The sequence below is a fragment of the Ictidomys tridecemlineatus genome, chromosome 2 (genome assembly GCF_052094955.1).
Source record: "Ictidomys tridecemlineatus isolate mIctTri1 chromosome 2, mIctTri1.hap1, whole genome shotgun sequence".
In the NCBI taxonomy this organism is placed as follows: Eukaryota; Metazoa; Chordata; class Mammalia; order Rodentia; family Sciuridae; genus Ictidomys; species Ictidomys tridecemlineatus.
The window spans coordinates 43,620,587-43,634,411 of NC_135478.1; the positions used below are offsets into that span (position 1 = coordinate 43,620,587).

At 39.4% G+C, this 13,825-nt stretch overlaps 1 protein-coding gene across 24 annotated transcripts in view; it reads right to left on the reverse strand.

Annotated features, from left to right (window-relative positions):
* Slmap (sarcolemma associated protein) overlaps positions 1-13,070 on the reverse strand; it is a 155,377-nt gene extending 142,307 nt beyond the window's left edge. For all 24 annotated transcript variants that reach the window (XM_040289812.2, XM_078038347.1, XM_040289813.2 and 21 more), the window contains exon 1: positions 12,269-13,070. In XM_040289812.2, coding sequence (XP_040145746.2) covers positions 12,269-12,405 — 137 coding nt within the window. In that variant the 5' untranslated portion in view covers positions 12,406-13,070. The remainder of the gene's footprint in view (positions 1-12,268) is intronic.
* Positions 13,071-13,825: the final 755 nt, after the last annotated feature.

The following is a 13,825-nucleotide window of genomic DNA, read 5'->3' on the forward strand; positions in this document are numbered from 1 at the left end:
GCATAGCTTTGCACATACCTGCAACTCCAAAATTCTTTCCCCAAGGTTTATGTCTTAATTTCCTAAAGGTTTTTTTCCTTTTGCCCCATTAACCATGTACCTCCACAAACTTCTTTTAAAATGGAACAAGTTTATCTCTAACCCAGCTGGTCAATCCAGTTGCAGGGTTCCTTAATACACAAACTCTGCTTGATGAGAACAATGGTCATCTTCCCAGATACCAGAATCTAAAATTCCTGGATATGACTGAATAATTAACCAACTTGATAGGAAGCAAAGCCTACTCCCAACCAAAAGCTGAAATGTCATATACTGTCTTTACCCCCAGTCCTAGACTACTTTTTATAAATAAAGACAACTCCATTAAACTTGCATATGCAGATCTTTCCTTGAAACACATTCAGTTCAGTTCCTTTGGATATATAATCAGTAGTAAGACACCTGGATCATATAGTAGTTCTACATATAGTTTGGGTCTTAAATGTCTCCAAATGCCTATGTGTTGAAGGCTTGGTTGCCAGTCTGTGGCATTATTAGGAGATAGTGGAACCTTTAAGAGGTAGGATCCAGTCGAAGTTAAACACTTTAATTTAGTTTCTCAATTAAACTGGAAGCATGCCTCCATGAAGTAAGCAGCTTCCTCTGCCACATGCTCTACACCATCATGTGCTCCGTTACTACAGCCCCAAAGGCATCAAGGCCAAGTGACCATAGACTGAAACCTCTGAACTTTGTGAGTCAAAAATGAATTTTTCTTCCTTATAAGTTAATTTATATCAGGTATTTGTCACAGAGATAGAGAATTGACTAACACTAAGTCATGACATATAACCTAGGCTCAGCCAATCAAACACCTTAGCCTCTGACCCTACATGAGGAGTTAGTATCACAAATATACATGATTGGTGGCAGAGTAGAAAGTACACACTTTCCAGAGGTAGCAATGACAACCGTGCAAAAGAATCATCCCATCCCAAATGTCACATTATAAGGGAGGGTATCTAGTGGTCAAGGAATGCAGCAGCATCTCTACACCAGACCATTTCTGTGGCATGATTTTGTCTACGGATCTAGCATCAGAGTTTCCAAACCCGGATTCCCAGCAATTCTGTGAGCTACCCTATGTCCTTTCAATACACTGATGTTCTGCTTAAGATAGTATCTAGGTTACACAACTAAAATTCCAAATAATGTGCAGCTCTTCTAGACTCAGTTGCCTTCTGATAATTACTCTGCTCTTATGTCTTTTAGTGCTAGGCTTTTATATGTCAAAGATATGTTATTATCTATCCTAAACTTTCAGGTTCTAATTCCAGTGCCCCTTCCTAGACAGATAAGCTGTTTCTATCTTGATCATACAATGCTCTTAATTCCATTTACAACTTAATTCTTCCCTAATTTTTAACAGCAGTTAGCTTTAGCTTCTCAATTAAACTAAAAGATCCTTGAAGACTGAAGTAACATCATAATATGTTCATTATGATCCATTGCCTATTATGGCATTACAAACTTTGATATGTGTTTCCTGATTGACTAGATTCTTGTCTTTTAGTTTACTGAACTCCTTTAATTTCATAACTTCAAGTAAGACAGACCAAGCATGCTACTGATATTTCCTGCTTTTAGAGTAAAAATATATAAACTGAGAGTACGGAATAATAGGTATTACTAAAAGACTTTCTTTAACACATTCAAAAATTTCACACATGTAAAATAATTTACTTTGTTTAGAAAACTCTAAAGACAACTATTCAAAGAAGAAAATTTTTAACAATGAAAAAGTACTTGTACATAAAATAAGTATATAAGTATTTTGTGCAAACACAAAACAAGAAAAAATTATAATAGCCACAGTTATTGAATACTTATGTTCAATAGACATCCTGTTAAGTGCTTTATATGAATTCTTATTAAATCTTGATGACAGTCTTGTGAGCTAAATTTTACTATTAGCTTTCTTTTAGTTTTTTTTTTTTGTTTTTTTTTTGTTTTTTTTTTTTTTTTGAGGTGCTGGGTATTGAATCCAGGACCTTGAGCACACCAGGTAAGGACTCTGTGGCTGAGCTATAACCTCAGCCCGAGACTATTTTTATAGAGGGGAAAATGAAGCACAAAGACTCCCCAAGGTCAGTCATCTGGGAAGCAATGGAGCCATGATTCCAACTCAGGGAGACCAACTCCAAAAAATTTAACTACTCCTCAATCAGGCCTAAGCTAGCAGTGTTCAGGTACCTCAGAGACTTGACAGCAGTTTTATTTACCCTCCCCAATTCTGTTAACTTCTGGATTTGTGTTTCCCAGAATATATCATTCTCTTTTAGACTTTCCAGCCTTAAACTCATGCTGTTGCCTCAGGCTAGAATGCTCTGCTCGTTTTTATCCACCTAGCAAAACCCTACTCAATTTTCAAACAGTGGCTTAAAAACAACTTTCTCTGTGAAGCCCTCTTCATTCCTCCCACACTCTCTGCCCCCATTCCTGGGGGAAGAAACACATCACTCCTAGCTCCCTGGAAACAATGAATCACAGATACTTCTATTGTTCAATTTATTTGAATTTTAATTATATTTTTACAGAGCTACCTACTGGACACTATATTACACTGCAAGCTTTAGACTAGAATGCATAATGATCCCAGTTTAAGTTCAACTACAATTTAAGTGAATAGTTTCTACTAATCAAAACAGCATCATTTGCTAGATGCAATGGCACATACCTAAGGCAAGAGGATCAAAAGTTTGAAGCCAGCCTCAGCAACTTATCAAGACCCTAGGCAACATAGTAAGCCCCTGTCTCAAAAAAGGGCTGAGGATGCAGCTCAGCAGTAAAGTACCCCTGGGTTCAATCCCCATCCCCTCCCACCCACTTAAAAAAAAAAAAAAAACAGCATCATTCATTCTAATAATATTTTACCAACCTCTATATGGCCACATACCTCAAAAATCATTGATGAGTAAAATTACTATCTTACACTTCCTAAGTTCAGAAAGGGAATTTTAAACTGCATCTTACAAATCATTTTTCAATGCCCACGTTAAGACTCTAGCGTTACAATTTCCAAATAATATCACAGTTGAAGCAAATTACAAATGTTTTTTAAAATATTTTTTACTTGTATAGATAGACATAATACCTTTACTTATTTTTATGTGGTGCTGAGAATCGAACACAGTGCCTCACACATGCCAGGCAAGTGCTCTACCACTGAGCTACAACCCCAACCCCACAAATATTTTTTAATTGGAAATACTCCATCCACTATATTTGTTAAAGCAAAGGTCCAAGAATAAGACATTTACACTAACAGAGACAAATCAAACTATATTGCAAAAGATGCTGAATTAATCCACATCTGAATACTCACTTTCTTCCATTCCTATACTCTAATTTGTTTCACTAAACTAATACTATTACTCCATCTAATGTTCCTTTTTTTAATAAGGGCTTTCTTGAGATATAATTTGCCTACAATACAATTTCCTATTTAAAGTATATAACTTAAGCCAAGCATGGTAACACACACCTATAATTCCAACTATATGGGAGGCTGAGGTAGGAGGATCACAAGTTCAAGGCCAGCCTAGGCAATTTTGGAGAACCTACCTCAAAATAAAATTCTAAAAAAGAGCCAAGGCTGTAGTTCAGTAGTAGGGCACTTGCTTAGCATGTGTGAGGACCTAGGCTCAAACACCAGTTTGGGAGGGAAAAAAAAAAAAGGTAAATAAATATATTTATATGTGTGTAAATAAATTATACGATTCACAGTTACACAACTATCACCACAGTTGATTTTTCATTTTCATCATCCCCAAGAGAAACCTGTACCCATTTAGCAGTATTTCTCTGTATCAGTCAGGATTCTAGAAAAGCAGAACCAATAACATGTGTATGAAAACACACACACACACAGAGATTAATGTTTTTAAATACTTTTATTTTGTTTATTTAGTCTTATGTAGTGCTGGGGCTCAAACCGAGTGCCTCATATGTGCCAGGCAAATGCTCTACCACTGGGGCTGGGGATGTGGCTCAAGCGATAGCGCGCTCGCCCGGCATGCGCGCGGCCCGGGTTCGATCCTCAGCACCACATACCAACAAAGATGTTGTGTCCGCCAAGAACTGAAAAATAAATGTTAAAAATTCTCTCTCTCTCTCTCACTCTCTCTCTCCTCTCTCACTCTCTCTTTAAAAAAAAAAAAAAAATGCTCTACCACTGAGCCACAACCCCAGCCCCCAGAGAGATTAATTTTAAGAAATTGGTGCATGTGACTGTGGGGCCTGGCAAATCTGAAATCAGCAGTGTCAGACTGGAGAGTTCAGGAAGAGCTGTTATTGCAGTTTTAACCAGTGGTTCTCTGGGGACAGAATTCCTTCTTGGGGGCAGGGGTAAGGTGTCTCAGTCTTTTCTCCTTAGGATTCAACTGATTCAACTGATAATGGCCTGCTCACATTATAGAGGAAATACACTTTACTCAAAATCTATTGGTAAGTTAATCATATCTAAGAAATACCTTCATAGCAACGTCTAGACTGAGTTTGACCAAAAACACAACCTAGCCAAGTTGACCCAAAATTAACAATCACACTCCCCATTACTCCCTGCCCCTAGCAACCTGTCTCAAAATAAAAGACTGGGAATGTAGCTTTGTGATAAAGTGTCCCTGGTTCAATCCCCAGTGGTGGGGCGGGGTAGGGAGTAAGAATTTAGAATAAGGGAATAATACTTGGTTTTTATTTGGGGGATAAGAAATCTAGATTCTAGTTTTAATTACTACTAAATGACCTTGTACAAATAAACTCTAAACAAACTCTTCTTGGATAAAAGGAGACAGACTACAGTGTTTTACTTACTTTTTAAGAGTGTTAAACAGATCAAATAAAATAAGAAAATACTTTAAAATACATTAAAATCTCCCCCAAGAAAGTATTATTCTGCATGAGTGTATATATGTATATTCAAAACTAATATAAACCACATGATTATCTACAGTCCCAAAACACTTAGCAAAGTGTCTTGAACATTATTATTCTCAATCAACAATGATTTATAGGGCTGGGGATGTGGCTCAAGGGGTAGCGCGCTCGACTGGCATGCGTGCAGCCCGGGTTCAATCAAAGATGTTGTGTCAGCCGAAAATTTAAAAAAATAAATATTAAAAATTCTCTGTCTCTCTCTCTCTCTCTCTCTCTCTCTCTCTCTCTCTCTCTCTCTCTCACCTCTCTCTTTAAAAAAAAAAAAAACAATGATTTATACAAAGATTATATATTGGTAATTGAGTCCATGATCTCAAATTGAGAACTAACTTGAATGACTTTCTGCCCTTTGACTCTCCAGGGACTTGTAGAAATACAACTACTCCATTGTTCATATTTCATTTACTCAAAATTTATATAGTACCCACTCCTTTGTTCTCAAGTGCTTGCCTCAGGGAAATAGTACATTTGCATCATGGTTATTTTGTTGTCTATATCCTATAATGAAATTATATACAAAGTTCTATAGGAATATAGAGAAAGAAGCAATTAATTCTTCAGTTAGTGGGAGACAGGAAAAGTTTCACATTGGAACAAAGCCTCAAGGGATGAAGGAGAGAGGTCATTCTGGAAGGGAATACAGCAAAAGGCACTTGTAGAAACAGTAAGCATTGTCAAAGGGCTGATACACAGTTTGGGATAAAGAAAAAACTGTAATAAAAGATAAAGCTGAGAGGAAAAAAAGAAAACAAGAAACAGATTTTAATATTAAACATTAATGGGGCAACAACCAAGATTTTTGAACAGGGGTATAAATCGTCTACCTGAAGTACCAGTAAGAGAAGCGTGGTACCCAGGAGAGGAAAGAGTACTGACAACATTTCAGCAGCTAATAAATGCCAACCTTTTTCTTGATTCAAATAATCACCAAGTAACCAACATACACTAAGAACCAATCTCGAAATCTTTTCACTTAAACCCTAAATGACAGACACTCTCCTCTCTATTTACCAAAGAGAATGGATACTAAGCTCTAACATAAATAACCACTTAAGAAAACCAAATAAGAGCCTGAGAAGCTAGAGTGAATTTAACCTTACTTACAAATAAGTGGAGAAAAAAATGGTTTTAAGTGTACTCACCCATAAAATTATACATACGTATATTTTCCCCACCCTGTGGTAGCTTGGAACTCAGGGCCTTGTACACACTAGGCAAGTGCTCTGCCATTGAGCTATATCCCCAGCCCATTTTATTTTGTGAAAAGGTCTAGCTAAATTGTCCAGGTTGGCCTTAACTTGTGATCTTCCTGCCTCAGTCTCTGAAGTGGCTGGGATTACAGCATGTACCCACCCACCACTCATACTTTTTTTGTTTTTGTTATTAGAATTGGGGATTAAACCCAAGGCTATGCATGCTAGGCAAGCATTATACCACTAAGCCACATTCTCAACCCACCACCCATACTTGTTTAACTACTAAAAATAACAGAGAAAATAGTTCATCTATTTCCCACTATTGTAAAAAGTAACACTGAGTTGAGCACAGTGGTGTACACCTATAACCCCAGCAATTCTGTCAGGAGAACTGCAAGTTTGAGGCCACTCTCAAAAATTTAGTCAGGCCAAGTGTGGTTGTGCATGCCTGTAATCCCAGCACTAGAGAGGCTGAGACAAGAGGATTGTGAGTTCAAAGTCAGCCTAAGCAACTTTGTGAGGTCCTATGCAATGTAGCAAGACCCTGTCTCAAAATAAAACATGAAAAGGGCTGGGAATGTGGCTCAGTGGCAAAGCACCTCTGGGTTAAATCGCCAGTACCCACCCAAAAAACTTAGCCAGGACCTAAGCAACTTAGTGAGACCACAAAAAGTAACATAGAAAGAAATAAATATGTGCTTTATATATACAACCTGGCTTTCTATCCATGTTAACATTAACCTTAAATATAGTGTGTGTCAAACAATTTTCTCACACACACACACACACACAAAAAAAAAAAAACAGCACCTTTTAGTGACCTTTTCACTTCTGTGAACAACAACAACAAAAAAAATTAGTTATCTGTTAAACACACAAAACCAGTGAATGTATAATCTACCTTTCTCAAAAGATATGGCCAGGATCTTTGCAGTCATGTTTAGACATGCTAAGAAAATGGAAAGAACCAATCTTGGTTTTTTCCTTTGCAAAGACTTCCTTGCAATGTCATTGGAACATGTCCTATCCTTCCTCCTCCTTGCCTTTGCTTAAGCAATTCCTCCTTTCCTTGACTGACTATCTAAATAGAGTGCCCTTTACTAAAAATTTTAAGGTCTAGAGACTGGGGTTTAAAGCTCAATGGCCACCTTGCCTAGTAAGAGCAAAACCCTAAATTCAATCTGCAGTAACACACTCACACACACAGTCCTAAGGTCAATAAAATCTTTAGTTCTTACAGTTTCTCTCTTTGCTGAAGTTCTAATGGACAATTTAACACTCTTGTCTGATTTCATTTCTGGCAATTAATCTTTTTATTCCAACTGACCTTACAAAAATCACATCCTAGCTAAAATATTACAAAGTCTTGGAATGGCTTTGGTTATGAGCTCAGGCTCTAGAGTCAAGAGTAAAAATATCTGGGCTCAAATCTCAGTTCTACCATTCACTAGGTATGTGAACTTGGGCAAGTTAACCTAACCTAATTTCTGTGCCCCGATTTCCTCATTTGTGTGGGAAAAGTAAGCACCTATCTCAGAGAGTTGAGGATTAAATAAATAAGTTAAAGGTAAAACAGTTAATTGAATCTCTTTTGTCTTGTCTTGGTCCTGGGAACTGAACGCAGAGGTGCTCTACCATTGAGCTATATTCCCATCCCTTTTTAAGTTTTTCTTTTGAGATAGGTCTTGCAAGGTTGTTAAGGCTGGTCGCAAACTTGTGATTTTCCTGCCTCAGCCTCCCAAGTTGCTGGGATTATAGGCTTCTGTCACTGCTCCTGGCATGTGTGAAGCATTTAGGACAGGGCCTGGTACAGGGCCTGGCATATAGTTAGTGCACAAGTGTTGGTTAAACACTTACTCATTTTTCCCTGTTCCAGGTCAGTCTATACATACTGTTCTTGCATTATTTTTTCTTTCTTTCTTTCTTTCTTTTTCTTTCTTTTTTAATATTTCTTTTTCAGTTGTAGTTGGACACAATACCTTTTATTTATTTATTTATTTATTTTTATGTGGTGCTGAGGATCGAACCCAGGGCCTCACACATGATAAGCAAGCACTCTACCATTGAGCCACAACCCCAGCCCACATCATTCTTTCTTAAATGGTGGTTTTAGTGTCAGTGCCTCTGCTCAGAACTCTCCTTGACCTTTACTGAAACAAAGGTGCCACATTCTTGGCTTGGTAATGAAGGCACTGCACAACCTGACACCACACTACTCAGATTTATTTACTCAAAATCTACTTTATACAAAATAGTAGGAAACAGACACATCTCCTCCAGGGTCTGATAGTTAATTACAAAGACACAAACATAAAAACAATATCACACCCATAAAATGGATGATGTTTACCCATAACTCTCCAAAAGAACACTCCAATATAATAAAATCAGTTCCCTCAGCAATGGGAAGATGCCAAGCTGATTCAAACCTTTCTCCTTTTCTTTTATTCTACCCACATCCCCTGAAAACAAAAACAACTAAAAAAAAAACTTTACTTTTATTTATCCACCCCATCACTTTCTTATGATTTAAACACATATATTATCATCTCAATCAACTGTTTTCAAGGTGAACAATCACCCTCTCTATATAATAAGCTCCTACAAAGAAGAAATAATCACTTCTTAGGAGTTGCCATTTCTTCTCACCTCAATACCATATCCTTCATTAAAACAGATCATGACAGAACAGGTGCTCAAACATATGCAAAGTGAGAATGGCAAGACAGCCAGTACTACTAAGTAAATTTCAATGAGACTATGGTAGACTACTGTGTCAACCACTAGCCTGTCTGTCACCAGTGCCCAAAGCCTCAAATCAAAAGGTACCATTCAAATCACATTCACCAACTCCTTCTGTGCAACTACCGTATGGGTTGATTTGCTTGCTCATGAGCACTTTTGAGTCAACTGAAGGACTAATAATCGTTTTGTTACCTAATTTGAAGATTCTGAACTCCAAAATGGAGTGAAGGATGATACACAGAGCCAGGACAATTGTTACATCCCTGAGAAGATGATTTGGGAAAGATATTAAAAACTACACTTTGTGGCAAACCTGTCATCCTCCAACATGCAGGTTTAAATACAATGAAACATTCCATGGATTTAGCATTAAAAAGTGTCAGCTAGATTTCCATCTGCCTACATTTTGTCAGTTTTCTATAATGAATGTTCTTTGAATAATCAAAAAGTTTCAAGTATTTATTATTTCTTCCCACTTTTAATGGCCCTCCCAAGTTACCTACAAATTGAAAGTCAATCAAAGGGCATATTACTCCCATTTCCAACCCCTCAAGCAAAATGTCTACTTGGACAAAGTTATCAACTTCATTAGTTTCTATTTTTAAAATTACTTCAACTTGTATCACATTAAAGAAAAATGATTTTTCATTAGCTTCCTAAAATTGCATAGCACAATAGCAAATTACAAAGTGCTATTCTGTCAAGAAGATTCTCTGTTCCCCCCCAAACACCCTCCTCCTTCTCTGAGTACTGAGCCCTTAATAAGGACCAGGCACAAGGTGCTAAGTGATTTACATAATTATCTCAATCCTCAAAACAATGAGAGGGGGGCTGGGGATACAGCTCAGTGGTAAGCTTCTGCTTTGCACCCAAGCACCAAAAAGAAAAGAAAATTGAAGCTTAGAAATGTCTGAACAACAAACTTCTTTGAAATGATACTTATAGGAGAGATTCTTGTGTTTTATAATTTGCTGGAGATATATATTAGGCCTGAGGATTTTTGTTATTAGCTGATCACAGCATAAATTTCCAAACTACAAAGTTCACATAGAAAACAGTAAATTATGATATTTGGTCAAACTGGTATGGTTTTCTTCAGTAACTCTCAGCATCTGGCACATAATAGATGCTCAATAAAAACCTGTCTAGTCAAATCAAGCTTTAATTCCTAAAACAAGTTGAAAACATGGCAAGATCTGAGAGGTTATTATTTTAACTAGACTATGTGGTAGTTAGTTTATAATTCTATGTATACATTAATTGCCTCATATGCTGACTGTTATTTTAGCTAATAAGGCAAAAGAAAAAAACAAGTGAAAATGATAGAAATAAAACAAGTCTATCCTTCAAAAATAAGGTTTTTGTTTGTTTGGGTTTTTGCATGTGTGTGAGGGAGTGAGTACTGGGGATCAAGCCCAGGGCCTTGTACATGCTAGGCAAGCACTCTACTGAGCTATATTCCCAGCCAAAAGATAAAAAGTTTTCCTAAATAACAAATTCCATTAAATTTCAACATGTCATCTAAATTCATAACTACTCAATACTGATATATTCTTAGTCATCCCAAAATAGTTGGGTTTTTGTTTGCTTGTTTGTTTTTGTGGTGCTACATGCTAGGCTAGTGCTCTACCACTAAACAATCTACTCCCTAGCTCCTATTGATCTATAAATTAACCTACTATGAGGGTTTTGGTATAGCCATGGGAAGCACTGTGCATGCAACACTATTTTAAAAAAAGAAAAACTGTAGTCTCCTTTTAGTGTTGAATCAAAGAAAGTATATTTAATAGCATACACTGTGAGCAAACCTATCATCTGATTAAGTTGGACCAAGGACAAAAAGGCAAAAATGTAAAAGCTGGTTGAATTAAGACACTAGTTAACTGATACTTAGTTCAATAGTTGGAAAGATGAGCTCCGAGAACACTCATTTTAAAGGATTACAGAAAATGTATGAAGTCTTTGAAGCACCCAAGCTTTAGCTTCCAGGGAGAAAAAGGAGTCTGTTCCACAGGTAAATGAGCGGCTGGTGTTAATACAGAAAAATTGACATAATTTTTCAGATTTTATCCTACACAGAGTAGGTTATAGGTATTATACAAGCACACACACTTGGGCAATCTCATCCTCCTCTATTTAAAAGGTAATTTATTTAATAATTCTTTAAGTCAGTAGCCACAGAAATATTTTCTTTATGAGGCTCATGTTTCTTTCATTTCAAAAAACTACTCTTGAAGACTTATATTCTTTTAAGAAAAGCTTGATCATTTAACTCAAAGAGGGGGCAAAAAGTCAGGAGATGAAACCTGAGATATTCCTATTAGCCTTACATAACTTACTTTAAGTTGGAATTGATTCAGTATAAATTGATTCAGTTCAAATAAAACCTCAGGTTTAGGCACAAAGATGAACTCTTTGGTATACATACCCCCTCCATACAAGATTTAAAAACGAAAGGATCTTACTCTTTTGATTTCTTAAATTTAAAGCACACACATACATTAATTAGAGTGTCAACATAAAAATGCCAAAATGTTTACACTTAAAATGAAATGCACTGAACTCATCCTGTTATATTTAAGTAATGCTGTAATTGATAGCACTGGATATAATTTCAGAAAATAAATTAATTTCCTAACACTAATGTTTTAATATCACCCTGTAAGTAAGCATTATGTACTAAATAAGTGCTGCAGAGAATATCAAAAAGTGATTTTCAAAAATAATAGGTATATTTTTCACCCAACTTGTAAACAAAACTCTGAAAACAAAAATTTACAGTTGTTCACACTTAATTAAGTTGCTTTGGTTATTGCAAATTATTCCTTCAAAAGTATAAATATGTAACAGACCTTTGAAAAACATTAAGCTTGCACAAGCGATTATCCTTACTAGAAAGGCCCTTATCTGAACTCAACTAAAAGCTGTTAACTACATTTCACCACAGGGACACTTGAGTCCCAGTGTAACACAGGCCAAATTTCCCGAATTGCTTTGGGAAAGGCTGCTTGCTTAATCAAGCACTGAAGTGCAGATTCACCTTTCTAAAAGATTGAAAGCAAGATGCCAAATTTCACTATCTAGTTTTCCGCAAAGAATTAGGGTTTGAGATTTCACTGGGAATGACCACAGTTATCAAGATGCCATCGCCCTCCTGAGTCATTTAATTACAATACCTTCTCTGTTTTCATTCAACCACCTCAATTAGATTTCCACTAGAATAAGGCACACAAAAAGTTGGTTCCATGGCCTTTTTGACAGTGTCCTCTGGATGCAACCCTGGGATCCTGCATACATTATGGCTCTCAGCAAAGAAAAACTGAAAAGATTGTTAGACAATGTGGTGAAATTACCTTGCCAGTCTTGTGATCAAACCAGACGAGAGCATGGTTCCTTGAGAGCACTTTGCAATCAAAGGTGGCATTATTCTGTGCTGGTCGACAGCGTGCCACCGAGCGGCCGATTTTGATGGGCTCATCCAGGTAGACATGACGCTCCTGAAACGGGTGAGAGTTCGGGCGGCAAGTGAAGATTGCCAAGGCAGACGGCATCGAGGACAGACTGGGGATGTCTCTCCTACCAGGGACAACAAGGAGTTCCTCTAGATTCGGAATGCTCTTCACAAGCCAACACCCCTATCCCCCCAAAAATTTTAAATTAAAACACACTGCACATTGTCTAAGCATAACCAGTGAACATCAACAACTCTTCACTTGGGTGGGGAGACAAGCAAGCCCAAGTCCCATCACCTCCTTTAAAACACAGCAGCGCCCAGATCACAAAAAGTCCCCAACCAGCATCTTTCAGTCCATCTTCCCTGGGAAGAAAAGGCTCAAACATCGGGCAGTTTCGGCCAAGAAAACTCCTGGAAGACAGTTTGGGGACTGAAGGTATCCAAGCAGATGAGTCACACACCAATTCTTGTGTTTTGTTTGAGATCGCGGGCGCTTCTCCCCCTTGGTGGCGGAAACGTTGCAGCACTGCAGCATGAAGGAAGGGTCGGTTTGGTTGGGCCAGGAAGGTCCTTCGAGGCCAAAGAAAGGTGTAGCCAAAGCACCTCTGGGCAGCCACCGCTGGTGCTCAAGGGCCTCGGGGGTGGAGAAGCGAAGGCGACGGCGAGGGGGTCTAGAGGGCCAGCGGGACAGTCTGCATTGCCACTGCTGCGCGGAGGCCGCCCGGGAGTGGGCAAGGGTCCCCGGCCAGGCACGAGCCGAGGCGGCGGTCCTCAGCGCGAGGGGTGGAGGCCCGCAGGGGCTCTGGCAGCAGCCGAATCCGGACTCCCGGGCACCTGGCGGATGTCCCCGCGACCAGGGCGGGGACCCGGCTTCGCAGGCCGGTGCGGACTGAACGAGGCGCTACCCCAAGGAGGCTCGGACGACCGGGTCGGCGGGAAGTTGGTTCTTGGACGCCTGAGCTCTCGGCTGCCGCTCAGCACAACCCCTTAGGATCGCCCCCGGGAGGGTCGCATCTCAGGGACGGCAGCCGCAGATCCCGGAGGACGAAGAGGTGGGGGAGGGAGACTGGCCCGAAGGTTGAGGGAGAGGCCTGGAGGCCCCGGGTTGGGTCCGCCGCAGCCTCCACCACTCGCGGCCAGTGGGGCAAGCTCAGGCTGTGCCCGACGAGGCAGGAAACTTTCCGACCTGGTGGGGAAAACATCAAAACAAACGGCCGTCAGGAGCCGGTGCCCGCCGGTCTCAGCCCTCGCCCCTCTCAGCCAGACCCCCTCCAGAACCCGTCGCTGACCACGACCTCGGTGGATCTCTCCGCAAGCAGGCTGCGGGGATTTGAAGCAAGAACGCCACGATCGGTCCTGCCTTCCTTGCGGTCGCCGCCGCCTCAGCTTACCTTGCCAGCGCCGGCCGCCATAGTGACTCTGACTGAAACCTACCCGGTGCACCGCCACGGGAACG